Source organism: Rissa tridactyla, chromosome 4, assembly GCF_028500815.1.
Source record: "Rissa tridactyla isolate bRisTri1 chromosome 4, bRisTri1.patW.cur.20221130, whole genome shotgun sequence".
NCBI lineage: Eukaryota > Metazoa > Chordata > Aves > Charadriiformes > Laridae > Rissa > Rissa tridactyla.
The window spans coordinates 20,768,217-20,795,665 of record NC_071469.1 but is presented as its reverse complement, the minus strand read 5'-3'; the positions used below and the strand labels follow the sequence as shown (position 1 = coordinate 20,795,665).

At 55.0% G+C, this 27,449-nt stretch overlaps 1 protein-coding gene and 1 long non-coding RNA gene across 4 annotated transcripts; one reads left to right on the top strand and one right to left on the bottom strand.

The window, feature by feature from the left end:
- Nucleotides 1–751: 751 nt before the first annotated feature.
- On the top strand, nt 752–20,029 carry RASSF7 (Ras association domain family member 7). Of its 3 annotated transcripts, none has more exons than XM_054201035.1 (6): nt 752–886; nt 14,613–14,766; nt 14,978–15,882; nt 16,890–17,058; nt 17,752–17,862; nt 18,537–20,029. In XM_054201035.1, exons 2-6 carry the CDS (start codon nt 14,664–14,666, stop codon nt 18,566–18,568), a joined length of 1,320 nt encoding a protein of 439 aa, XP_054057010.1. In that variant the 5' UTR covers nt 752–886; nt 14,613–14,663; the 3' UTR covers nt 18,569–20,029. The 3 variants fall into 3 exon arrangements, with proteins under 3 accessions (XP_054057010.1, XP_054057012.1, XP_054057011.1); XM_054201036.1 differs by lacking the exon at nt 752–886 and adding an exon at nt 12,538–12,754; XM_054201037.1 differs by lacking the exon at nt 16,890–17,058.
- A 126-nt stretch (nt 20,030–20,155) lies between these two features.
- On the bottom strand, nt 20,156–25,811 carry LOC128909402 (uncharacterized). Its single transcript, XR_008466368.1, has 4 exons — nt 25,758–25,811; nt 25,339–25,540; nt 23,627–23,799; nt 20,156–22,641 (listed from the first exon to the last, which is right to left on the bottom strand). It is a non-coding gene; the product is annotated as an uncharacterized LOC128909402 (long non-coding RNA).
- Nucleotides 25,812–27,449: the final 1,638 nt, after the last annotated feature.

Sequence of the window (27,449 nt, the reverse complement as noted above, 5' to 3'; positions counted from 1 at the left end):
TGTTTGAAGCCCCCGGCTGGCTGAAGGGCACGGGGTGTGGGGGGCGCACCCACATCCTGGGCCAGGCCAAGCTCTTCCTCTCCAAAAAGGGGTTGTTTGCTCCATCCCGCTTGGGGACCCACCCGGGCAGGTGGAGCTCCGGGCCCTGCCATCGGATGGTCACGGGCTGTTAGGTACTGCTGAGCGCTTCCAGACGGAAGGAGCCCGCTCACATGGCCCCGGGAGCCAGGAGCCGGGGACAGAGAAGTGCAGGGCAGTTTTGGTTGTTTGTTTTTACAAAAAGGGAGAATTTAAGACTTCTTTTAAAAAACCTGATAATGATTTAAGACTATTTAAAGAAAAAAAAAAAGAGAGAATTTAAAATCTTTTTTTAAAATAAAAGGAGAATTTAATACTTTTTATAAAAGTGTTTTTGTTTTAAGACCGTGGGGTTTTTAAAGGAGAATTTAAGACTTTATGGGGAAAAAAAAAGGAGAATTTAAGAGTTATTTAAAAAAACCAACAAACAAACAGGAGAATTTAAGACTTTTTTTTTAAAAAGGAGAATTTGAGACTTCTTTTTTTAAAACAAAACAAAACAAAACAAAACAAGGAAACTGCAAGACTTTGCGGCGCTGGGCGGGGAGGGGGGGGCGGTGCTCACCTGCCCGGGGGCGGGGGCTCGGGGGGGGCGGTGCTCCGAGGGGGGCGGGGGGTGCCGGGGGCGGGGCGGGGCGGGGCGGCGGGGCTGCAGGTCGCCGCGGCTCCGCGCTGCGGAGCGGAGCGGTGGGAGCGGACTGGAGCGGAGCGGCCGCCGCCGCGGGGAAGAGGAGCCGGGGTCGCGGAGGGGAGAGGAGCCGAGCCGAGCCGAGCCGTGGCCGGGCCGCTGTGGCCGCGCCGGCGGCAGGTGAGTGCGCGCCGGTGCCGTGGGGCCGGGCCGGGCCGGGCCTCCCGGCGAGGGGCCGCCGCCGCTTGGCAGCACCGCGGCGCGGCCCTGCCCGCAGCCGGGCCGGCACCCCCGGGAGCAGCCGCGGGGAGGGGGGTGGTGGGGCTGCTGGCCCCGGTCTCCCCGGAGCGAGCCGCCCCCGGGGCAGCCGGCGCCTGGCGGGGCCCACCGGCAGCGGGGGAGACCCCCGTGGTTTCGGGGTGCGAAGCGCAACGACCCTCACGGGCGGCACGGCGTGGGGTGGGGGCGGCGGGGAGGTGACTTGGGGGCACCGCGCCTGCAGAAAACTCGAATTCCGTAAGGAGAGCTCGGGCTGGGATGAGTGGGAGCGGCGCTCGGCACCGGCAAGACCCCGGGCCCCTTTGCCACCTGCCCGGCGCCGCGCTGGTCGTGTCCCGGTTGGTCGAGCGCTGGGTGGCTTTGACTCCCACCTGCCCGGGCCACCGGCAGCTGGCACCGGCGTCCCCAGCAGCTCCTGCCGCCAGCGTGGCCCACTGGAAGGAGCTGCATCGCGGTCCCACTTTAACACTGGAAACGCTGGGCAGAGCCCACGGCGGAGGGGCAGCCGAGGTGGTGTGGGGTCTCGGCTACCCGTGCCAGCAGCCTCCCGTGGTGGTGTGCATCCACGGGGCAAAGCTGGCTGTCCTTCCTCCCCTCGGAGATGTCTCCGGCTCCCCGAGGAGAGGGGTGAAATTCCTCGATAAGAGCCTGGCTCCTCGCTGCATACTTCTGATGCCTTCTGCAAACTCCGCTGGCAGGTTGTTTCGTAACTCCGCTCATGGCCCGCCGAGGGTGGGAGAACAAACTCCTCTCTCCCTGTTTGTTTTTTTTTTTTCCCTGCCCTGTGACAGCACTTTGGGATTGCACATTAAAAACCCAACTGCAGGTCAAAAAACCCCAAGGTGGGTTTGAGGGCGGTATTGCACGGAGGAAGGGGTCACAGCCACACGCCTCTCGCTCAAACAGAGCGGCTGCCTCCAGCACAGCCCATGGCACTCCCCTTGGGATGGCTGATTTTAGGAGAAATTAGGAAGAGGCAGGTGGAAACGGGTGAGAAATGATCCGAAGAGGCGAGATGGGAGCATTGGCTGCTCCTTGCAGTGAGCCAGGGCCGGCTCCCGGGGATGCCGGTGCTAACGGCGTTCCGGCGGGCCCTGGCTCAGAGCTCTGCCGAGACTTGCCAGGCAGGCGCGGAGCCCCGGGAACGTGTGGCAGCACGAACGACAGAGCTCGGCTGGCACACGGCAGGGTGCTTGATCCGGCCGGGATGGGACAGGGATGCTATGCGCACTGTCCGTTCACCTCACGGGGTAGTTGTGTGGGATCACGCTCCTCATGCAGCAAGAATTGCAGCTCCTCTTAGGGAGAAAAGAGCAAATTTTTGTGTGCACATGCTGCATCTGCAGTGGTTATGAGCGGGAAGCGTATCCAAATGCTGCTTGCCTTCTTTATCAGGTAGTGCTGGTGGTGTCCGCTCGGGAAGGGGCTGTGGGGAAGGGGGAATGCTCTTACCTTCTGCTGGTGCCACTGGAATGCCAGGAATCCTCCCACATCCTGGTTATCTGCTGGGAGAGCCTGAGCACAGCGCCTGGCCTCCCTGTCGGCGTAGCTCTGCTGGCTTCCCCACACCCTCTTGAAAGAAATAGCACGGATATCAAGAAGCCCCGCAAGTGCATATGTCTTCCTAAAGCCTTTCTTCCACCTTTTCATGGAAAGGTGCGAGGCCGGGGACTGTGGCTTGCGGCACCTGTGGGTGCCCGGCAGCTTTGAGCACTGTGGTTCCGGGGGGTCCTGGGCTTCAAAATGTCCTCGCAAGGGGATGCTGGTTGATCTGAAAATTAGAACTCTGCAAATGAGTGCGAGAGAGATGTGGGACTTAGCTCTACTCAGGGCTTGAAGGGGGAGACCTGAGCAACAGTCTGACCCTGAGATAACAAAACAACTTAAGATCTAAGTCTGATTTATTTTAAATTTTTTTAATTTTTTTTTCCACCCTTATGCTTACGAAAAGTGAGTTATGGCTATGCTCAGGCTGTTGGTGGCTTTGGATACCCGCAGGCCCCAGTGAGCGTGCTGGGGAGCTTGCCAGGCTTGACCGAACCCTTTGGCAGCGGGTGGTGGCTGAAGCGGTGCAGTGACGGCCGGTCTGAATCATCCCAGGGTGCTCCCTTCCCCGCTCTTTGAAATATGACTTGACCAAAAAAAGGTAGCATGGAGTGATTGCTGAAGATACAGGGATTTACCGCGCCCGGGCAAACAGAGGAGCTTCTGTGCTGAAGTATTTTGGGGACTGGATGTAAAATGAGGTTGGATGGGAGGTGGTCCTCTCTGGCAACGTATATGCTGTCCACCTCCATAGTGGAGACGTGTGTCATGGCTGCCTTCGCTGTCACCACGTGCTGCAGAGAAATATTGCCTGAATGCGTCTGCTTGGGTCCCCAGAATGTCATCCCGTCCATGTTTTTCAGCACCTCTCTGCCCTGTCCCGTTTGTGTCTTCTGCTGTGGGAAAAATCTCCAGTGGTGTCTTGGAAGTCACCCAGCTGGCATTCTGCTGGCCCCCTGTGTGCTGGGGGAGGTGATGCTTTGGGACCAAATCCAGATAAGGGGTTGATCCTCCCTGGCTGGGAGGCCGTGGTGTGTGTGCCAAGGCTTTGGAGCGGAGTATTTCCTTGAGTTGTGCGATGCCGGATGCTGTGGGGAGCTAGGAAGAAGTCCAGTTGCTGCTCGACGATGGGTTGCTCTGTGCCCGAGTCTAAATAAAGGCGTGAGGGACATCTTAAGCATTAGCTCTGTGTGTATGCGTTGTTTTTTAAGAGCATCTTTTTAAGGGATGTTTCTCGATCTGTCCCAACTTGTCTATGCCCTTGTAAACCTGTGTAGTCAAATTAAGGCATAAGCGTGTCTCCACGGAAGGTTTTTAACAAAATCCTATTATTGTAAATGATTGCTAACAATTTTATGTCCTTCCATTTTTCAGATGCCAAGTTCATGAGCTTCTAAAAGCAGCTGATTATCTGGCTCTTTGTGGACTGGAGTCAGTGCTTTCTTGAGGGCTGGGGTGCTTCCAGCTGCCCTGGGCTAGTCATCTAGAATAGCTTGTTGCTTCAAAAAAAAAAAAAAAACAAAACAAAACAAAAAAACCAAAAAAAAAACCCCAAACCCGCAACACGTCTTACCTGAAGACATGGGTGGATAAGCCCCGAGCTGGAAACTTCGGGGCAGTTGAGCACTGCCTGAATTTGGGAAGGCTTCCTCTGCTGCTTCGTAACCCTGCTGCAGCACAGGACCTGCCGGAGCTCTTGGTCTTAGGAGCTGCACGCTCAAACCTCCCGCTGTGCCCCCAAGCTGCCTCCTGCAGTCCTGGGAGGACTGGTGATGGGATGCCGCAATACTCTCAGCAGCATTTTGGGGTCCAGCGTCCCTCATGGAGGTCCCCCATGATGTTAGACCTAGCCCTGTGCTCCTGAGCACGGGGACTTTGGAGACACCTATAGCATCCTATAGGAGGGTGGCTGGGTCAGCAGAGAAGTCTGGCAAGCGGCAGCCTCTCCTTTGCTCCCTGCTTTTCCTGCCAGCCCTAGGAAGCCTTTGGCAAGGGGTGGGAGCACCCAGCTGGTGGTGTGAAGCTGCCCAGCTGAGGGATCACAGGGAGGGCATTTTTTACAGTTCTTGCTGGTTTAATGATTCCTGCTGGGAATATTGTTTTCCCCAGGAGGCGCGAGCGCGCAGCAGGGAGCTGGTCTCTGCCTCTGGATGCTTGCCTGGGGCGGCTGGTGGTGCGCAGGGGGTTGGATAACACCACAGACATATCTAGATAAGAATAAAGATGGGTTGGGTTGGTTTTTTTGGAGGCTTCGTGGTTGCTGTTTTCACTTGCTGGCTTTTATTTGTTTTCTTTTCCAAGTTCTGGCAGTGTTTGGAGGTGGCAGTGCTCCTTTCTGCAAAGAGCCAAACGTGCTCGCGGTGGGAAGGCTGGGTGGGCCGGGCGGTGGGCTTTTACCTCTTTGCATGTCGTGATCAGGGCTGGCTGGTTCCTGTGACATGAACCCACGCTGCTTGTCTGAGGGACAACTTGAGCTGAATTAACTGTCAAAAAGCACCTTGTGGTCTCTCTGGGCTGTTGACCAGTATTCCCAGGTGTTTGCTCAATGGTTTGTGCCTGTAGAACATTAGGGGTTTCCCAGGCTTGCTCCAAGGAAGTCTTTCATTCCTTTCCTCCCTTGTCTTGATTTCTCTGGGACAGGGCTTTCTCAGGGCAGCTTGTCAAGTCCTCAGGGTCCCATCCCAAAGGGGTGGCTCTGCGAGGCTTTCCCGGGGCTGACCCAGCCCAGGCACCAGGTTGTACCGTGTCATACCTGGTCCAAGGTATTCCCACCTGCTTCACCATCAATCAGTGGGGAAGAAAGCTGTATCTGCACAGGGATTTGCACCACGGAAAGGATTCCTGTAGGGTTTTGGTTTGTGGTTTTTTTTTTTTAAAAAAAAAGTCCTTTTCTATTGCTCTTTCTATTCTTTTAAAAATCTTACAAACTCAGTATCTTAGGTTGTGAAAGGATGTTTGCTCTCCTGCTCAGACAGGGAAATATCCCTGGGACCTGGGAGTGAATGCGCTAGAAACAACATTGCTTTTTATCTTTGGGACGCTGCACGTCAAGGAGTAGTTGTCCCTCAAACCTACTTTGCCTCAAATAATTTTTGGGGTGTTTTAACGTGGTTTGAGGATTGCCTAGGCTGCGATAATGGACGTGGTACTGTCTCCTTTGAATTAGTTTGGGTTTCTTCATGACCTGCTGGGAGTATAAGGAAGTCGGGTAGGGGATTCAAAAGGCTGAGTTGCCCCAAAGCGACCCCAAGTTGAGCATGAGTTGCATGAGGATTAAGCTCCTAAATGATTTTGAAAAACCAAGATTTTTTTATTGCATTTTTTGGAGCCTTTTGCTGGCATTGAAACCCTTTCAGCCAGAGGTTTGCCACCTCCCAGGGAGGCAGTTTCAGGGATTAAATTTGGTCATGCAGCCATGATCTCCATCACCTGTTGAAGGACAGTGACTGGTTCCCCCTGATGGATGGCCCCTTGTGTTTTAGTGCCAGATAGGGGATTGGGTTGCCTCTCAGGAGATGTGCCTCCATTTTAGTGCTTTAAAGAGCTTATTATCTCCGGGTGGGTTCAGGCGGGGATTGATAACACCTCTGCCTAATTAATCATGTGCCAGGTAGCACGAAAACAGAGACTTCTGAAATACCCAAGTGTCTTATCAAAGGTTTCAGCTTGGATTAGTTCTGGGTCTCTTGTTTATTTGACTCTGTCTCTGTATGTGTGTGAGAGAAAGAAAAGAGCGGTTTTTAGCTCTCGGCAAATGGTCATTAAAGGCCTTTTTAATCCTACAAAGTTATAAATAAATATCCCTGGCAGCATGCACCTGCATATTCATCAGTGCATCGCATCCTCTCCTCCAGAGACCCAGCAGTGTGTCCTTGGCGTGTGGCCGCTTTCCGAAGCAGGGTAGGAAACTGTGAGTTATTCTGGAAATGGAAAATAAAATCTGGAAGGTTTATTCCTGGTTTTGCATTTGCTAATTTGTTAATTGCCCTCTCCCCTAGGATGAGAACTGGAGTGGAAAGAGGATTGCTGGTGGCTCTTCTGAAGGAGGCCTGAAGGCAGGTTGGGGGAGAGTATTTGTAGGTCATCTGGCTTTTTCATGTCCCTGGTCCTAGTCAGAGGAGAGGTGCAGAGCCTGACTTTTTCTGTAATCCTATGGAAATGAAATCCTTGATCGCTTTGAGATGAGACGGGGAGAGTGGTGGGTCACTGCCTGTGTCCACTTGCCGTGTATGTTGCCAAGGTGAATCTCGTCCTCTGGGCTGGACTGGGCAAGCACCACGAGGAAGCTGCCCTTTGAGGCTCATTTCTGGCTCTTCTGGAGGTATTGGGAGAAAGAGCTCGTTGGTTGGATTTTCCCCATTTTGGTCTCACCCTTGGGGAGGAGAAATGGAAATTTGGAGGAAACTGAGACACTTCTCTTCTTTGGCTGGGGAGGAGAAAGCAAGTTCTTTTGGTACTTTGGAGTATTTCCAAGGCTTGAACGGGCTTTTGGATCTCCAGGTTTGCAGCATTCTTCCTGCGTCCCAATGTGATGGGAAATATAAGCTGTTTTCTGGCTTGGGGAATGGACTGTGTGTAGCAATGGGGGAATACTCACAAAGTGCATCATGCTTTCAGTCGTGACCACGGTGGGAGATGAACGCAGCAGAGGTGCTGTACCTGCTGGCCTACGCGTGCCAGGGTTGTATTTGCATGTGGATGGTCTGGCAAATACCGCTCGGATTCTGGCTTTTAAGAGCTGAATTGTGAGTCATCCCCTGAAGACGATGGGACGGGCGTTTGGGCATCCCGGAGCTGCTGCACTGGGGCTCGCAGCTGGGCAGTGGCGGCAGGTACAGCGGTGCCTCGATAGCTAAAGAGCAAGCACCATGTTTTTTGTATTAAAAATAAAGGCAATAGTGTTAGGGGGAAATTTAGGGGCGGACTCAACCCTGCAAAGGTTTTCAAGTCCAACCCCAAATCCTCAAGGCTGATCTAGGTCAGCCTGAAGCCCAAAGGTACCTAGACCCAGCCTTGCCCCTGTGCTGGGAGCTGGACACCTAAATACTTCCCCAGCTCCTCCTGGGCTCGGCGTCCGGGCAGGTTCAATTGCAGGAGAGAAAAAAGGAGCGTGGCAGTGCAAGAGCCTTTCCTCTTTCCCCTCTAATCTGCATGTTGTTGCTAATTTTGCTTCGCCCCCTTGAGAAGAAACTATGAATTGACTCTCAGCTGCTTTCATGAAGTCACTCTTCGCTCTGGGGTTGATGGTAATGGTTACAGCAATAGCTGCTAATGTTTTCCCTTGCAAGCCTTCATCTTTATGGCAGATTTTACTAGCCAGCCTTGCCAGCTCTTCTACCCCTGTGGACGGCAACTATTAGTGCTGCAAGGGAGAAATACGATGCATTAAGGTGAGAAAGGTGATCCTTCCCCTTCCAGGCAGAAATGCTGTAACGTGAGTGTGTGCAGTAGGTGGAGGGTGGGTTTTTTTTTTTTTTGCTGCTTTTAATTTATAATGAGTTTTTTGTTGGTTGCTCATCTGTGGAGTGGACTGGCTAGTAAACATCCCTGAAATGTCATTGCTGCCTATGATCCTTGATGTTTCAACACAGCTCTCAACGCTGGCCTGCAATGGCCACAAATCTTGACTTGTTTAAGAAGCGGACAAAAGTTCCCCAGCTCCTTCCCAGTGCTGTTTCTGAAGCCTTCATATGGGTCTGATGCTGTAGCAGACCCAAAAGCTTGGGTGAAAGAAACACAGAGAAATCCCCACAGGTGGAGCCAGGATGGGGTAAGCTTCTTCCACGTCGGCCAGGGCATGAGCCTCCCTGCCCTAAATCCCTGCCGAAGGCCATCACCCCAAGGCCCATCCCCATTCCATGTCTCAGCCCTGGGCAGAATTTGTCCCTGGCTCTTCCCACCCTGCTCAGCATCCCCCAGCCTCAATGGTACACCCCAGGCATGTTAGTCTGGGTCTGTAATTTTGGGGAGGAAGTGGAGGAGAAAATCCCCAAGCCTCTCTTTTGCTCTTAATAGGGGGTTGCTGTCATGGTGCTTATGGCTCTCCAGAAGTCTGTCTCTTTGGTCAGTTCCTGCAAGATCCTAATGTGTAGGATGTACGTTGGGGGTGCTGGGGGACTTCAGCGGTGGTCTGTGGCTTCAGGTTCAAGTGTTGCTTCCGCTCTTGAGTGATGCAAGTGCCACGGGGCTTAGTTTTTTTGGTCTTGGTCCTTTGATCCCCTTTGGGTGCAAAAAGCCCTTGAAATGTGGATGTAACTTCTGTAGATGCTGAGTGTGTGTTAATGCATCCTAAGATGCCCCCAGCAGAAGCCACTTGCTATCGAAGCGCGATGCAGCCTGGCGGCGCACGTGGGCTGGGATCCAGTCGCCCATCTCTGGTAAAGCTGCACCTTCAGGGTACGTTTGCAGTGGTTATCCCTGTCCCCAACTGGGGCTTCTCCAGCTGAAGGAGGAGAAAAAAGTGGAGTCTGCAAAGCCCTTGTGCGGTTTTGAAATTAGTGATTTCATTAATTTGTTGATTTTTAGGGCTTGCTCTCAGGCGTGCCATGGCAGAGCAGGGAACTGGACAGGGCATGATGGGTGGACCAAGGATGCAGGAACTATTATGGCCACCCCTAAATAAGCAGCTTTGGTGTGAATTAGAGCCCTGTGCCTGCTGTTTCCTTGCTGCTGGGTGCTTGTGGCCACCTTGCGTAAGAGCTTGTGGCTTTGATAGACCTGGGGGGTGAGTAACGCTTGCACGCCTTCCCTGTGTCTGCAGAAGGATGAAGAGCTGCCTCTCTGGGCTGTGACTGCTCAGGTAGGACTCGTTTGTCACCTCTTGAGCTCATTTAACCCTGTCAGCTATTTGTGCCAGGATGAAGTAACCCATTTGCTGCCCCAGGCTGGAGCCCTGTGCCTCTGTCCTGCCTGCATCCTGCTGGCTCCCACGCTGCAGGAGAGGGTGATGACCTCTTTGGTAGGTGGCCCGCTTGGCTGCTTTGCACCAAGCCAGGAGGTGGTGTCCCTTCAGGATCCCAGGGTCAGCATCCTCGGGACGGTCACGGCACCATGGAAAGGTCCTGCACTGTGTGGCTACAGGCAGGGCTTTGCCTGGCTCTCCGTGCTGCAGTGCAGTGACCATTGGTGGTTGCCAGAGCCTGCTGCACAGACAACTCATTCAGAGCCATGGATGATCATCCCTACCCAGCATGGGACCTGCCAGCCCAGGAAAAGCCATGGCATCAAGTGTTGCCATGGCTGATCTCCTCCCAGCTGTGGACCTGCCAGCATCGTCAACCCTTGGCCACAGTCTCAACCTTTGACTGCGGCATCACCTTCTGGTCTGGGATGGACATGGCGTGGGAAGCCCCGCAGAGCTGCTCTATACCTGCAACACCCCAGCCGAAGGCAGGTGATGCCACCCCAAAAGAGGGACTTGAGGCAGGAGGACACTGTTGATGGACTGGAGGGGAGCCTAGACTACAGCCTGTCCCCTCCAACCTGCTGCAGGATGAGAGCCATCAGGAGGCTTTGGTTCCTTGTGGGTGACCTGTGTTGGGTCACCTCTCCACACCTGAGTAACAGGGAGGCTTTTGCCCAACCAGGGGGTTTCAGCACGTGGGCAAGTACCATCTCTTTGTGGGCAAGTACCATCTCTTCCCCTCGGTGCCCAGGAGCTGTGCAGGGTGCTTTGGGCAGGGAGGGACCTCAGGAAGCATTAAATAGCTGCTGGATGCGTCACCACAGCAGCTCATCCAGGGCGGTGAGTCACGGCCAGCCTGCCAGCGCTCTGGCATGCAGGATGGCGGCACGGGGCCACTCCTCCCCTCCCCTCACCACTTGCTGTTTACTCATGTATTGGGTTGGTTTTGGGTTTTTTCACTTGAGTGTCTGCACGCAGCTGGGATGAGCATCCCCCCCAGGAGAGGGGTGAGAGGGTCAGGTTCGGTTTAGAGGGGGAATAAAATGACCAGGAGTACCCCAGCATCCACCTGGAGCACATCCAAAAGGATGCAGAGCTGCGGGTTCTATTGACACCTTGGTCCTTGGATGGTGGGCTCGTCACAGCCTGCTCTCAAGTACAAATACATCTTTATTTACTAATTATGAGTCTTTATAACTCTACCCCCAGCCCAAACCCTGACCTGAAAGGCTAGTCTTCTGGCTTTTTGCCATTTTCATTAGGCTTACTGGGGAGCTCTCCCTGTGCCACTGCTCTGCCTGCCTGGCCCTGGACCCAGCTCTCTGCCAGGGGGTGGACATATCAGGGGAGGAGAGTAAACCCCCCAAAATGGGTGAAGCCACCATGCTGGTGGGGTGCTCAGCTCGAAAGCTTCATGCTGGTCCCAGGAGGGTGCTCGTTAGGAGCTCTGGTAGAGGCGTTTGGGATGCAGCGGGGTTTGAGATGCAGCTGGCCTTGCTGTCAAGTGCAAAATTGGTGTGATTTTCCTAACTGGGTATTTTGTTCTTTCTTGTGTGTGGCAAAATGTTGGAGAAAGGCACTTGCAAAGTGTTTGCCGTCCTTGGCTGGAAGGTGCCGTGTCAGCTTCTGAGAGCCCCTGTGGGGGACACAGGGGCGTCCTTGCAAATCGGTGGTGGTCCTCGCTTTTGTAAAGAGGGTGACTGGCTGCTTTTCTTGGCTGGCCATGTATTATTTCAGGTCCAGGGATGTCACCCAACCCTTGCGAGTCCTGGCAGCCATCAGGACGATGGTTTGCAGGAGCTGTGCAAAACATGCATCTTCCTGCACCTGCAGAAATGCCCCTTCATCTCCTCTTCCTTTAGCCCGACAGCTTCAGGGAGGCTGGGAGACGGCAATGCCAGGAAACAAAATAAAGCTGCAGGATCTGAGGCTGTTAATTTAAAAAAAAAAAAAAAAATTATTTTTTTTTTTTAATGTCAGCATTTGAAATTCCAACTCCCAGTTAGGAAATTTGTTGAAGTCGTGGTATGAATCATCCCTACCCTCAATTTTAGGACCCATCTCATGGGGAAGGGAGCAGAAAATTAGTCACTTTGTTAATCTGCTTCCAATAAAAGTGATTTGGAAATCCATAGCAGGGGGGAGAAGGGACATAAGAATAAAATGAGAGTGGTTTTTGGGAGTGGCTGTCGTGTGTCCCGGTCCCTGCAGCCACCTGCTCCCTTCCCTGGGCTGTTTTTGGGGCTCAGCAGCTGCCGGCGGTTCTGGTTCATGATCAAAGTGACCTCCGAGGGCAAACACAAACAGAGGCAGCTGGAAACCGGCCTCCTGCTGAGGAGCACTTCTTCCTGAACAAAAGTACTTCTTGCCCCCCCCCCCAAAAAAAAGACTTTTTCGCTACCTGGTGGTGTAACAAAGGCAGCCAGTAACTAAAGCAGGGGGTTGGCAGTGAAGCTTGGGGAGAGAGGGGGTCATAACTGTGAGTGGTACAATGAGACCACCCTCAGCTGCTGATTTTTTAGGAGTGATGATAAGAGCTACAGCGGAGGCGATGCTGGGGACAAGGTGGAGATTTGGAGGTTTATTGCCGAGTGGGGTTTTTTTTGAACCAGGGTGCTGCTGGCACGCTGGGATATTGGGGATGAGATGCTGCCTGTGGGCTGTGATGTTGCCCCCCCCCCCCCCCCCAAGCAGGCACTGGGGGTTGTGAGAAGCGTTGCTGTTCCCCCCCAACACACAAGATGAGAATGAGCTGCCTTCATCCTGTCAGCTCCTCCATGAGCCCAGGGCTTTGGGGGAAGAGGGGCAGCCAGGCTGGTTTTGTGTGGGCTGGGGGAGCTGACCCTGCCCTGGGAAGGGGCGAGGAGGGAGCAGCCCCCGGCCCTATTTACCACCCCCTTGTAAGGGGGAAGGTAACATCCCATATCCATCAATGAGCTGGGGATGGCCCCCCCAAAAAACCCCAGGGGTTATGGCGAGAGATCGGTTAATGGGGACCCCCTGCGCTTGCAAGGATTTATGGAAATGGTGATAAAACCAACTGGATTTTGGGGTGTGGGGGGGATGCAGCGGGGAGGGATGTGCTGGCTGCTCTTTGGGGTGGGTTTCCCCCATATCAGGGAGAAAAGCCGGCTGCCACCACTCCCAGTTTTTTGGCAGTGGCGCGCGGCGCACTGGTGGCTGGTAAATGATTGCTGAGGCGGGGACGGGGCTTGGTGCCGGGTTTGAACCCGGACGGGTGCCGTGGGGCTGCCGTGCCAGACGCCATCTCGCTCCCGAACCCGGCAGCGTTCCGCAACCGCTGGATTCTTTGGGGCAAGGTGAGGCGGTGCGACGCGACTCAACCGGCTGCGTTATTTTATTTTTTTTTTTCTTATTTATTTTAAGCTCCTGGCCTCCCCGTGGGGTCGGGGCAGGGGAAGCTGGGTTCGATGCTAGCGGGGCCCCTGGCTGGGGTGGCGGCAGTGGTCCCCCAAGATGTATTGCCACCACAAATTTAGCATTAGGGTGCCGTGGTGCGGGGCGCAGGGGGGGAGGACGACAGGGACAGTGGCTTCGGGGTGAGCTGGGTGGTGCCACGGCGGCGCCTGGACTTTGCTCCGCGCCGGGGGACGGTTGCAGCCTTGAATCCACAGCGCTGGGGGGGAGTGGTGCCAAAACCCAGCTTTGACATGAAATCGGGCTAAACATTGCAAATTTTAGTAGTTTCGGGCTCGCAGGGAGGTGAGCCGAGCCCAAGGTGCCCTTCATCCCCACCGGTTTTCCCCGGCTGCCCAGCCAAGGCAAACATGAGCTCAGCGCCAAGGTATTTGTGGCGGCCGCTCCATGCCCGCGTTCTGTGCCCACGTTTCGGAGGTGGGCAGGGGGGTGGCACTGATGGGACCTGGCACCCGCAGGGAACGGCCTCGCCAAGCCGTGTCTTCCCTGATTTCTTCTTGCCTTTCTTACACCATGGCTAAAATCCTGTGTCGCCGGAGGTGGGACCCTCTGAGCCTTCCCTTTGATTATTCTAGCAGGCAACAAAAAATAAGGAAGAAGTGGTGTTTAGCCCGAGGTTGAGCTTTCCTGCAGCCTGGCTGCAAACCTGGGAGAGCTGGAGCTGAGGGATGGCGGCGCTGAGACTAGCTGGGTTAGGTTGGGAAAGCGGTTTGGGACCCTCTGAATGGAGGGACCAGACATTTCCTATTTATGTTCCTCTGCCCGGGGCTTTCAGACAAGCCTGATGCTAGAAAAAACGGTCTTATGGGGGGAGGGGGGGAAGAGACATCTTTGTTTGCACCATGTTTGAAAACACCATAAGCTCAAATATTTGAGTTCTTTACAGCTTGTGCCTAATTTTTTTTTAATGTTGTTTTTTTTTTTTTTAAGACTGTCGCAGTTGTTGAGCTGCTGGAAGAGGCAAGAGCTGGGTGCACCTGGGCTAATGGGTGTTGTTTTAGTGCAGGAGAAATAGCCGCCAGGTGGGAGTCGAGCTGGGCCCCCGTGTTGGGCAGAGGATGCCCCGGGAGCCCGGGCTTTGCCGTGGGTGTTCGTGCCTGGCTCCCCCTTCCAAACCCTGCCTTTTGTCATGTTTTGTGGAGAAAGAGTCTTGTCTTTAATTTCTTAATCCCTCTCTGATAAATTGAGATGGAGGTAAATAAATTAAAATGTGCATTATCTGCACCTTTTCTCAGTATCCCCCTGCGAAGGTGGGCAGCCAGTGGTTTCTCTGCCTTTTCCAATATTGTTTGGAAAAACCCCCGGTGCCGCGCTGCCAAATTGTCAGAGAAATCGCAGTGACAGTCCAGCAACCCCATTAAAAGCCATGCTCTCAGCAGAAATAACCTGTGCCTCTTCTTCGGGGCACCATGCTGGTACACAAACCCCATCATTTCCCACCATGAGAAGATTTGGACCTACTGCCCAGATATGGGGGTGGCTGGGGGGGAAGTTTGGCTTTTTTTTTCTCTCCAAATGAACATCAATGTTTTAATGATATCAACAAAAACGCAATCTGTGTGCAGGGAGAGAGCGCGAGCTGCAGAGATGGATGGAGGGCAGCAGTGAGCAACTGCTTGGTCTGGGATGCACCTTACGAGATGCTGGCATTAAAGATGACTTAATGATGCCACTCGTAAAGCGTCTTGTATTCCTCATTAGCAGCTTGGGATGGAAACCTGGTTTCTCTTTTCCCTGCAGGCAGCCTGTCCTGCGATGACCCAGCGCGCCTGAGGCCCGGCAGCCGTGGGGATGGAGCTGAAGGTCTGGGTGGATGGGATCCAGAGGGTCGTCTGTGGCGTCTCGGAGCAAACCACCTGCCAAGAAGTGGTCATCGCCTTGGCACGGGCCATCGGTGAGCCATCTCCGTTTGCTGGGGGGATGCCCCTTTGTGGGTAAAGGTATCTGCCGAGGGGATGCCCCATCGGCAGATGCTTATCGGGAAGAGGGAGTCCTGCTCTGGGGTGGTGTGGATGTCACCAGCTGCTGCCCGTGGGGCGGCAGCCTTGGCACACCACTGCTGGCTGTGGCTTTCCCCATCTGACATGCTCACCTCCTCCTGACAGGTCAGACGGGCCGCTACGTGCTGGTGCAGAAGCTGCGGGAGAAGGAGCGGCAGCTGCTGCCTCTGGAATGCCCCTTGGAGTCGCTGGCCAAGTGCGGGCAGTATGCCAACGATGTGCAGTTTGTCCTGCGGCGGACGGGCCCCAGCGTGGCTGAGCGGCCCTCCTCAGAGGGCGCTCCCCAAGCCCCCGAGAGGACGTTCATGCGGGCCAGCTTGCCCATCAAGCCCAGGCCTGCCGGCACAGATGGACCCCGTTCCCGGGAGTCAAAAAAATCCATGACCTTCAACTTGGGTCCTACAGGCTCCAGTGACCCATTTGCCATGAGCCGCTGGAGGCACCAAGCACGGGAAGGGGTGGACTTGGAGGGTGGTGGGGTTGTCCAGCCCTCCAAAGAGGAGCTGTTTAGGAGGGTGCTGCGGCAGCAGGAGCAGCTGCATTCCTTGGAGGCCCATGGGGACACCCTGGAGACGGACCTACGGCTCTGGGAACGCAGTCGGCTTGCCAGTCAGGAGGATGAGATCCTCTACCTGGAGCACCTGGTGCGGAGGAACGAGACAGAGCTGGGCGAGGAGGAGTTCTGGCAGAGCGAGCTCCGGCTGGAGAAGGAGTGTGAGCGGGAGCGGCAGGAGCGGGTTAGGAGCCTGCGGGCCAGCCTGGAGGAGTACACCCAGAGGATCTACGAGCTAAGTGCCCGGACTGAAGCCCTGCAGGAGGAGATACAGTGGGAGATGGCCGAGAGGGCCAAGAGGGGGAAGGAGACCCCTGTGCCCAGCCCCACAGAGCTGGAGGACATGGCTGCCAAGATGAAAAGGGACCTGGAGGCCAAGGTCAAGCAAGGCTCCCAGCTGGAGAGCAACCTAGCCAGTGTGGAGAAGGCCCTGGAGGAAGCTGAAAGGAACCTGCAGGTAGATAGGACCAGGTTGAGCAGCCCCATGGAGTGGTGGGACCTTTGGGAGGGGATGGCGCCAGCTTTCCAGCGGCATGGGGATGATGGATTAAGTGGAGTTGGTTCTGCCCCACCTGGCTGGTCAGCATGGGGCTGGGTGCATGGAGGTGGTTTAGTGGCTGTGACTGCTGTTGGGGGGACATCACTGCTCTTAGCCAGCTGGCACAGAGTCCCACACCCATCACTCTCTGTGCTAGTCGTGTCTAGGACAGGGCTCCTGATGGCTAATGTACAAGGAGCATGACATCACCCATCCCTGGCATGGAAGATGGTGCTGAAGCAAATGGTCCATGTGCAGGGTCGGTGGCATTGGTACAGGGGTTGATGTCACCTTGTATGGAGGGAGATAGCTTAGGTCCCCATGGTGCCCGTGCACAAAACCTTTTGACCGTGCAAGCTGTGCAGTGTGGAGATGGCAGCCGTGGGGCTGAGCCGTGATGCCCCCTGGCTTGCCTGTCCAGGTGCTATGTGATGCCTGTCCTCAGCTTGCCGGGCCCCCTTCAGTGGAGGAAAAGGGAGAAGCTTTTGCCCAGCCAGGCGGTGGTAGCCGCTTTTGCCCAGCCAGGCGGTGGTAGCCGCTTTTGCCCAGCCAGGCGGTGGTAGCTGCTCTTCCCCAGCGCGGCCATGCTTCCAGCATCTCATCTTGAGCATCTTGTTTGCATTCGGCGTCTCCCAGCACCGCGGCGGCTGCCGTTTGACGGCTGCTCGCACCCTCTTGTGGAGACGCGGCAAATCAGGGCTGTTCCCAAAATACCTTTCTCGTCCCCACCGCCTGGGTACCCCGCTTCCCGCAGGCCCTCGGAGAGGGGTGGCTGAGACGTGGTATCCCTGAGGTCCCCTCTGCTGGCTCCTGCAGGGTGAACAGCTGCTGGGGGAGCAGCCCCGGCGGGGTGTGCCAGTTGGTTGGGGGCATGGAGGGGACATGTGGCTCACCCTGTCCCCCTCGCCTCGGTGTGTGTTTTGCAGGCCCAGACCCAGGAGCTGGAGGAATTAAATAAGGAGCTGAGGCAGTGTAATTTGCAGCAGTTTATTCAGCAGACGGGGGCCACGGTGACCGTCCTGCAGGCCAGGTCCGAGGAGGACGCCCAGCCGGAGCCGAGCCCGCGCGAGCTGCCAGCCTGCCGGAGAAACGGAGGTCAGCACGCTGCCGCCGGCTCGGCCGCGGGGGGCTGCTCCGCGGGACCCCTGCCCGCTCCCTGCCTCCCCCTCCAAGGGGATCAGCACCCCCTCCAAGGGGGGCGGCCCCAAAACTGGCCGGTTCTGCCCTGGGTGCTGAGGTTAGACAGCAGGGATGGGGTTTCGGTGTTGGCACAGCAGTCGCTCACCACTCCCGGGGGGTCTCCAGGGTTTGCCAGCCCCAGGGCTCCTCCCTCCTCCCCAGCGAAGCCTTGGGGCTGCTCGTAGCCATGCTCAGGGATCGGATCACAGTGTTGCTGCTTCTAGGGCTGGGGCGGCTGCAGGGAGCCTTCCTTTGCAGCATTGCTGCATGCCACCACGGCGGCAAAAAGCAGGTGGCCGAGGGCCAGCATCAGCCCCCAGGGGCTGTGGGCTGCTGGGGACAGGCTCCGGCTGCCGATGACCTCTCTGTATTTGGCGAGGGAAGGGCGAGCATGGTGCCTGGGGCCACATCCGCATCCGTGCAGGGATGAGAGGAGGCGGTGGGGGGCTCTTGTGGAAGGGGACCGGGGAAAACAGGGACCCAGTCGTTTCTCCTCCAGAGCACCCAGAGAGGGTGACATGGCTGCCCCATGGCACTGCAGCGGCCGTGCGTGGCGAGCATGGGAGGCACGAGACCTGCCTGAGCCAGGCGTTTTTCCATATCCCACAGGTTTTCCTCCCACCACCGGCGCCGACTCGCCTCCCCGTTCCAGCACCAAGCAGCTCCTCAGCCATCCCAGGACCCTGCCAGAGCCCTTGGTGCCCAGCCTGAACCCCGAGGGTGCGTATGTCCCGGCAGGGCTGCGGGAGTGTGAGCTGTGCTGGGGAGGATGTGTGGGAAGCAGGGGGAGAGGCTTTTGCTGCCCAAAACGGGCAGCAGAGAGCGAGCAAGTGCTGGGAGCGGGAGGCCAGAGCTATTTATAGATGCCATTAGGAAGAGCAGAGCTTACACCCCGGCAGCCTCCACTCCGCTGCCAGGGGCTCACACGCTGGCAGTCCGGCTCTCTGCCTTGCCGGGAGCTGCGGAGGATGTTCCTTATCCCCACTCCTACCACCCCCCATCCCCTAGGGCCAAGACCTTGCTAGGGTTAAGATGGGGAGGATTTGGCTCCCATCTTTTACAGGAGTCACTTCTGCTCCATCTTGGGGACCAGTTCAGCCCAAAACCATTTCCACCTCCCATGACCCTTTTTCCAGAGTGCAGCAAACGCAAGCTGTGATGTCCCTGCCCACTGTGGTGATGCTGCTTGCATCCCATTCCCATCCACACCACCATCCGACCTGACTGCCATCCCCCTCACAGCCCAAAATGTCCATCTCGCCATATGCTGCATGTCCATCTCCCAGTCCAGGCTTTGCGCTCGCGTGCGTCCTGTTTTCCATTCCCCTCTTCTTTCTGTGAGTGCTCGCCCACTGTGATGCTGTCGCTCAGGTTGTTTTTGTTTTGTTTTGCAGTTGTATCAACCAGGCAGAGCATCTGGAGGTAGAAGGGCCTGGCCAGTGGAGGATTGATTGCCTTGCAAGTGTAACTGTACAAATAAACCATATTCTATATATAAATATATATATATTTTTTACTGCTTTATATCGTGAATGGATGTGGATGGCCAGAGAGTATTTTTACAGACTGTAAAATAAAACCAGAGACCCAACAACACAAAGCAACCCTCTTCCCCTGCGGATGGAAGCCAACCCCCTTCATCTATTTTTTTAAAGTGCTTTCTATATTCATCAGAAAACAGCGGTGCTCCTGTTCTGCGTAGCCTCCTCAAAAGACCCATCGAGCATTTGGAAAAGTCCTTGCTGTTTTGACTAGGGGACAAAGCTGTGGTGGACACCTGCCTGGAGACTCGCCTGGATGGAGCAAGTTAATGAGTTTTACAACATCTTGCCGCAGCAATCAGGGCCGTGACAAAGAGCCTCTTCGCCGGCTGCAGGGGAGGCACAAGAGCAGCTCTAAGACAAATTTCTGCCCCCCTCTTTTTTTATTATTATAAGAAACCTCTAGTAGAAACCCCCTTTCCACAGTGCCAGGGCCCAGGCTTCAAGGGAGCGGGGAACACACGGCAGGGACTTGTCTTTCTTAAACCCACTTAATTTTTCAACTTGTTTTTAAAATAAAAAGTCACAGCATGAGCCCTTCCCTGGTGGCGGTGTGGGTGGGCAGCAGGACCGAAATGCTCTTGATGACACTTCACTGAATATTTTTTTTTTTTTTTTATTTTTAACTTGATGGCCAGTAGTTACTCGGTTTTTGTTCATCTGTCCCAGTGGGTCACCTTGTATTTTAATTGCAAAACCAAAGCAGTTTGGGGAGGGGATGGGTTTGTCCAAGAAGTCCCTGAGCCTGTTTTCAATGCATTGTATGCAAAAAAAAAAAAAAAAAAAAAAAAAAAAAAAAAAAAAAGTGACTCGGGCACAGTGTTTGCTGTAAAACCCTGCTTTCCCCGTACAAATGTAATACTGTGTGCCGCGGTTCCCATTTTCAATAAATCTTCGGGAAAGTATTTGAGCGAAGCAAGCGTGAGTGTGCTGTTGCGGCCCAGGCAAGCCATCCCCACTGGCTTCTGGTCCGGTGCCCGATGGGCACATCCGAGTGGTTTGCGTACCCCGCGGCTGCTTCTTTCATTTCTAAGACATCTCTTTCCATTTGCCAAATTAAAGCTGGAAGTATTTTATGACAGAACGCATCTTATGCATATGCTCCTCTATTTCTTTTTTAATTTTTTTTTCCCTGTTTTTAAGTCACAAAGTGCTTTACAACCAGCAGACGAAGCTTTTCTCCGGTGAGAGGGTGGATGAAACATGGCAGCATCCCATGGTCTCTGGGATGAAACATGGCAGCATTTTAATAATGCAGAGCAGCAGCTTGGAGCACTTGAGGACAGAAGGCGAAGGGGATGGCGCTGGGCTGCAGATGGGAGCAGGTAAGGGGTGAAACCTCCCATTCGCCTGCAAGCCCCCCCCCGTCTGCACCCGGATAACTGCAAGCGAGAACGTCAGCTCTTGCTCGCCATCAGCATCTTCCCCGAGGCCCTGCTGGGCTCTGCTCCCCGGGGACGTGCCCCTCTCAAAGCTGATTTTCGAGGTGCCACCGCAGCTCAGCAGGTTGGTCAAGTGGTACTGAAGGATTCAAGTTTGCTTCGTTGCAGCTGCATCGCTGGCTACAAAGCCACAGCTGGAGAGCTGTCTTTTTTTAAATCGGGGTTTTCTTCTTTTGGTTTGTTTTTTTTTTTTTTGCGGGGGCGCAGGAGTGGTCCCCTCCTTAAATGACAGATCTCAGGGAAAATGAGTTAAAAATACATTCGCTCCACGCAGCCGCATCAAGGAGTTTCTCCTCTGCTTGCTTTTTGGGCTTCTCGCACTCGTTTTTTGGACTCTTTTGCCTTTAAAATGAGACTCCACCTCACTAAGAAAAAAGTGGAGGGTGATGGATGTTGTGAAGAGCATTTCAGTGCTGCTGGAGGGGAAAACACCCAAAAAGCAGGTTGAGAAAACCCGCTTGCCTTGGACATGGCCAGATTTTGGGATGTTACATGAAGTCCTTTGCGTGCCTTGAAAAATTGACCTCTGCGGCTTAAAAACTGGATGTTTTGGTTTTGGGGCTACATTTGTAGCATTGCCTTCTACAAAATAAATGGGAATAAAGAGAAGAAAGTCATTGCTTACAGCACCTTCCACTGGGAAAAACAGGGCAGAAAATTAATTTGAATCTCTGATTTTTGCATGGGATTTTTGCCCTGCGCTTCTGCTTATCTGTTATTTGATTATTATTTTTGTGAGTTATCTCTTGCTCAGCCATGATCTGACACGCCAAACCAGCACCAGTCTTTCTTGAGGGGGGAAAGAAATAAGGGTTTAAAAAACCTTGATCGTGGCAGATTTTGGCTCTTCAATTGCTTCCCCTTGGCTGGGATGTAGGATTTGGAACTGCTGCGTGGGATGGGGGACAGTATGACTTGGCCGTGTCCTCTACTGAGGTCTGAGACTCAGGGGTTAAGGAGAGCACTGTGGCCGGGGCCTAACTCTGCTTTTTCAGCTCATGGCTGTGGCATTTTGCATTATTTTTTTTTTTTTTTTCATTTTACATCCTATATGCCGTGGCGCACACCGCGGCAGGGGGAACAGCGTTAATCAAACTCATTTATTACCTTAGGAAATTCCCCACCCGTGGGTGACCTATATTCCTCCTGGCACGGGGAGCGTGCGATGGCAGGGCGAGCACGCCGGTCCCCACGCGTTATTTAACTGAGCAAGGCTCGATACCCGCTCTGGATCCCCCGCCTTTCCGCTTTTATCTGCTCTAAAGGCTGTGTCAATAATACATTTCTGCCATTGAATATTTTATTGATGGTTTGACTTTTTTTCTGCTCACAATTCCCATTTCAAGGCTGCGTGATTGTTCCTAATTAAAATTTTATGCCCTGGGAGAAGCCTTCTTGCTACAGTGGAGATGATGCTGGCCTTTTCTAGGCCACTACAGAGCAGTAGGAAGGAATTACTCATTGTTACGAGATTAAAACAAAGCAAATAAATTATTGGGTTTTTTCTCTTAAAAAACAAACCAAAAGCCCAGCGTACGGCGCGTACTGGAAAGGGAACAACTGGCTCACAGGCAAGGCAGGCATCCAAGCATACCGGGTGGCTCAAGGATGCTGTGCCTGGTGTCGGGGGGGGAGTCGTGTCCCCCTATCCCTCGGGCACTGTGGTGGGCGGGAACAGGCTTCAGGGCTTCTCCCTCCTTGGATGCTTCTCACTGCCAGCTGCAGCACCACCCAAAAAATCATGAAGCAGAGGATATACCTGTTTTTCACTGGCAAACAGTCCCAGCAGCATCCTTTTTTTTTTTTTTTTTTTTAGTAAAATAAATCTGGAGCCTAACTCCAGGCTCTTGCAGCACAAGGCACCATTCAGGACAGTAATTCAGCTACCTCCAGCCTCCCTGGGGCTCTTCTCTCTGCACTGCCTGATTTTTTTAAATTTTTCGCTTTAATATTGCATAAGAAAAATGGCTCCCAGGTCCTCATCCATCTACCCTGGACTGTGTCGGCTCGTTAGGCCAGGCATCCTCTGCAGATCGTGGTCAGGGTGCCAGCACTGCCCCAGGCCAGTACAGTTTCTCAAGGGCAGCACAGCTGCAGACACTTGAAACATCCCCAATTCGCAGTCGTGGATTTGTACGAGTTCCTCAGTGTTTGGGATTTGTTTCCCCCCCCCCCCCTAAATTTTATCTAGAGTGCTAGAAGCATTTCTGCTGCCTCCCAGCCCCTGAATTTTGGCAAGCAGCTTTTAAAGCACACGCTTCACCACCAGTTACATAAGAAAAGGTGTGAATGACTGGAGGAGAAAATGCCTGTTGGTTTTGCTCCCCGAGTGGTGTACAGATGCTCCGCCGCTTGCTCCTGGGCACACAGCTCCTGCAAGGGTAGTTCACTGCAGATGGAGAAGAGGAACTATTTGACCTGGCATGCATGTCCATGCAGGGAGCGTTGTCTGCTCTCCCTATGATGATTTTCCTTTCTCTGTCTCAGGGTAAGGACCGAGTGCATTCTACCTTGCCCTGGAAAAAAAAAATAAATCATAAAGCACTAGAGGAGGCTGGGAAATTTTCTCGTTTATGGATGAGCAAGTTTCTCTCCCAACGGAACCTCTTGCCAGCAGAAATCTTTTTTTTTTTTTTTAGGATGTATTATATAAGTCCCTGCTTGCATTTAGCTAACTGACTTCCTCTTAAACAATTTATGTACTCCTCCTATTCCTCACAGGCCAGCTTGCTCCTTCAGCAAGGCTCACCACGTAGGACCTGCCACTGGCACGTGTTATAGACAGAACACGACAGGCACTTCCTAGCGCTGTGCTTGAAGCACTGGGCCTGCTGGCTTCCCTCTGCGAAGCGCTGAAACAAGAGAACAAATCTTTGAGGAACACAAAGAGTCCCTTCAGCTTAACAGGCCCGACATTCAGCATCTTCCCCTCCTGTAAGGCACACCCCTGCCTCACCCCAAAAGTCTTAGAGCATCAGTTCTGAGCAAGAGCTTTCAGCACCCAACTGCTCTTGTTACCAAGCTAAGCATCAGTATTTAGCTACTGAAAAACATGAAATTAAGGGGCATCTTAGCCCTGGTGTATTTTCTCATTGCTCAGGAGTGGTCTGGGGCTCTTGGGCTAGGACAGGGGTGAAGGCAGCGATGCTGGGGTTTCTGCTTGAGGGACAACCAGGTCGCACCCTTCCACTTTCCTTTTCAGGCCACTTTCACTGGCTACAGAGGCAAAATAAGAGATGGGAGGCATGGGGCATGCAGGCACAGCCTTCCTCTTCAGCTGGTCTAACGCTCTGGATTGCAGTAATAAGCACCCAAACACTGGTTTTGCACTATTTATTGAAGATTTCAGGTGACGGTACAGGAGGTTAGTTTTGAGTCATGCCACAAGAATGTTAAAAACATAAATTGAGCTGTATGCTCCCCACACACACACTTACTGGAGAAAGACACAAAAAAAGCAAAAACAAACAAACTTCACTTCAACCCCTTGCCTTTGCTTACTGGAGCTGAACAGGATGGTTCCGTAGGTAGCAGGAAGTCGGAAGCGTTCACACCGCAGTGCTGCTCATGGTAACTGGGACAAGTCTTGCCAGGCGACCTGCGGAGCTGCTTCTGCCAGTGGCATCTCCAGGGGTTAGTCATCAGGCAGCACAGTCCCAAACGCAGGGCTATTTCTTCAAAGAGAAACAGAGTGCCTTCATTTTCAGATACAGGTTTGTTACATGCATGGTCACCTATGAAATGGGGTGGTAGGCGACTGCGGGGCTTCAGTTTCAGCTTGCAGACACACTCACACACAAGCATATTTTGCACCAGGTTCCCCCCTCTCCCTGCTCTCCGAGTAGCTCTTGCCCACTCGGGACCAGCAGTGGGAAGATGCTGTAGGTGCAGCTGGGGAGGAGGAAAGCTTTCTGGGTCTGAGAAAGCTGTGAACTTGTTCTCCCACCACCCCATCAAAAAACTGCCCATTTGGTTTCTGAAAAAGCGTGAAAGCAACTTTGGTAAATTCAGGCGGTTTTCCTCTCTTTCCAGCGTGTTTGAGCACCCTGGACTCACCCAGTCTGCACGGGGCACAGAGGCAGCTGATTTTTCTTGCGGAAGAGCAGATGCTCCTCCGGGATCCACAGGGACAAACAGCAAATAAGTGCAGGCAGGAGAGATGGGGACAGGCAAAATTTCTCCGTGAGAAACTTCATCTGTGCAGAGAACGTTGCTGTGCCTTCCATGCAATTAACTACTTACTGACCAGAGAACTGCCAATTCCTTCAGATCAAGCTTTTACAACGGTCCAAGGCTACACATGAGCAACGCAAGCAAGAGGGAGCATACCTGAGCCCTCTCAGGGAATCTCAGCAGGCTGTGGTGAACCCTAGCTGGTTATTATGAGCTTAAGCTGCTGATAAAGCTGCACTGCGCTTCAAAAAAAGACACTTTTCAACTACCCAGCTTCTTCACCGGCCCAAAAATTGCAAGAGAGGACATTGTAGGAGAAGCAATCTGCTTCGTCACTTCCTCTGTTTCTAGTGACAGCCACCCTGGGTGGCTGGAGGAGTCCCTGCCCGGCTCGCCTTCCTGCTCCTTGGGGCCATGAAGTCAGAGTCCCCAGCGTGACATCACAGCACGACCGTGCAAAGCAGCTCTGCCAGCGCCCAGACAGGGCTGGGGGGCCGATAGAGCCCTGGCACAAGAAGGGGAAAGCGGCAAGCAAAGGTGAGGGGTGGGATGGGGAACAAAACGGCAACAAAAAGGGAAATCAAGGCATGTTTCTGCTTTTTCTTTAACAGACTAGAGAGTCTCTCTTTAAAGGTGACTCATCCGGGGCAATACCAGGCATGGTTTCTTCTATTAACACACCCTTGGCAATAGCAGTTCAGTTAGTCACTGACTGGGTATCAAGACGTCACCGGCTGGGATGAAGCGTCTCTCTAACTCGGTACAGAGTCCGCTAGCATGCACTTCCTTTGGAGAAGAGCAGGGGAGGGGAGAGTGGGGGGCACTCCATCCCTCCTCTGCGACTTTACTACCGACTCTTCGCACCCACTCCCCTCAACTCCACTCGCGCCGGACACAACGAGCGCGGCTAATTGCAGGGTGCTACCGACTGCGGGTCATGGGGCCGCTGGGGCCGAGGATGGGAAGCCACTGGAGGCAGGACAGTGGCGCTGGATGGTGGGGCAGGGGGGGTGACTCCTGTGCACGCCGGAGCCCCTCACCTGGGTGTCGGGGAGTGGTCGCAGGCGTCATGGCATCGAGGCGCGGGTCCGTGGAGGCGAAGCAAGGCGAGGCGGCCGCACAGCGATGTCCGAGGAGCAGGTTAGCCGCTGTCACACGCACAGTGGAGTCGCCGAGAGCACAATGTGCGTTAGTCAGTGGCTCACCTGCTCCTGGAGGGTGACGGGGGGCGGCGGGGCCCACCTGCAGCACAGGAGACACCGGCCAGCGTGAAGGATGGGGCGAGGGGGGGGTCGCGCCGCACCCGGGCTCGGCGCCGCGCCCCGGCACGGAGGGCTGTAGCTCCGTGCACCCACCCTCGGGACAGGCTCCCTACTGCCGCCCCGGGACCGCGGCGCCGCACCGTTCCCGGGGTGATGGTGGTGGTGGGGGGTCTCCTCCCGTCACGGCCGCCGCTCACCTGCGCTCCCGCCGCTCCGCGCTCCCCCCGCCGCCGCCGCCAACTTCTCGCTCTGCCCCGGCCCGGCCCACGCCGCGCGCCGCGGCCCCCCGCCCCGCCCACCGCGCCGCGCCAGCCAATAGCGACGCCGCCCGCCCGCCCGCCAACCCCGCCCCCGCGCTGCGGCGCCCAATGGCGGCTCCGTCACCGCCCGCCGGCAGCGGCGGCGGGGCGGGGCCGGGCGGGCGGCGCGTGTCCCCCCCCCCGCCCGTGACAGCGGCGGGCGCGGCGCGTTCGGTTCTGCACGTCGCTGCTGCGGGGAGGAACCATTTGTACCTGTTGAACCGCCGCCCGCCTCCCGCTCACCCCGCCCCGCCGACCCCCTCCCTTCCCCGCCCTCGCCGCTTCGCCTCACGCCGGCGGCCGCTAGCGGCACCCCCCCACCCCGCCGCCGCCCGCGGGGAGCCCATTCCCCCGCGGGGCCCCGTTGCCCCCCGCCCCCCTCCTGTCCCCCTTCCCCTCCGTCCCCTTCCCGCCCCCGCCGCAGCCCGGCCCATGGTACGGTCCGCCGGGGCCGTGCCATCAGGGCAGTGTCGGGGCGCACGTAGGCGGCGCGCGCGGGGGGGGGGGGGCCGTTGGCCGCCCGCGCACCGCCCAACCGCCACCGCGCGCGCCGCGGGCGGGAACGGCGGGGTGCCGCCAGCGGCGCTCCCCCTCAGCCGCCGCCTTTCACCTTGTTGTGGTCAGTTTTACCTTGTTCTGTTATTTTTTTTACTATATATATTTTTCCCCCGTTGTTCCCCGCCGTGTCGGGCGTGTGGAAAACCCGTGTGCCCTGGCAGTGCCCAGCAGTGGAGACCGTTCTTCACACCTAAGGGTGCTGCAGGGAGTCCCTCAGCATGGAGGGACCCGAGACGGCAGCCTCGAGGGGTAAGCGCCCAGACCCCCGGGGGAGTCTTCTTCCAGTAACTTCTTTCCCTCCCAAAAAAGGAAGGGCAGTTGAAGGCCTTATGGACATTCTAACCGCACGCCTTCATATTGGGAGAGCTCGCTCTCACCCATCAACCCGCAAGCCAGCAGCCAAGCAAACGGTTGAAATGCTGAAAATTTTAGGGTGTCTCAACAACGATTTGCTACGCACTAAAGGTAATGCTTTATGGATGGGCGTAGCACTGTCCTGCAGAGGTGAAGAGCCTTGTTTGGTGACAGAGAGTCAGGAAGGCTGGCTCCCACCTGCCTGAAGCTACGTGGAGGAGTGGGCATGTTTGATGGGACCCCCGCTTCATCCATACTGCTGATGTTCAGGAAAAAACACTTCAGGTGCGAATGTGGCCGCTGACCGAGCAGCGTCCAGACACCACATCCCTGCTGAACTGATACTGGACGCTGTCTAGCAACAAGCACAAGCTCTGCATCCCTCATGAAAACTTCCTTGGCATCCGCTGTCACATCTCTGATGGGTGTTTTGCAATCTGGTGCTCTTCCTGCAAGGTGTGGTGCAAGATTTGGAAGCAAAACCCAACACGGGCTCCCTGATGGCTGGTGGTGATTCCCTGCCGAAAGGATTTCCCTATGTGTTTTGCTGGAGCGCTTACCAGTCATCCGTGGCTCTGCTCTCCTGTTGCCAGTGGGGAGGGAAGACGGGGGGACAGCCCCTCTTCTGTGTGACAGCCCGCACAATGACAGCCACTGTTGTCATTCTGTGTGCGTGCT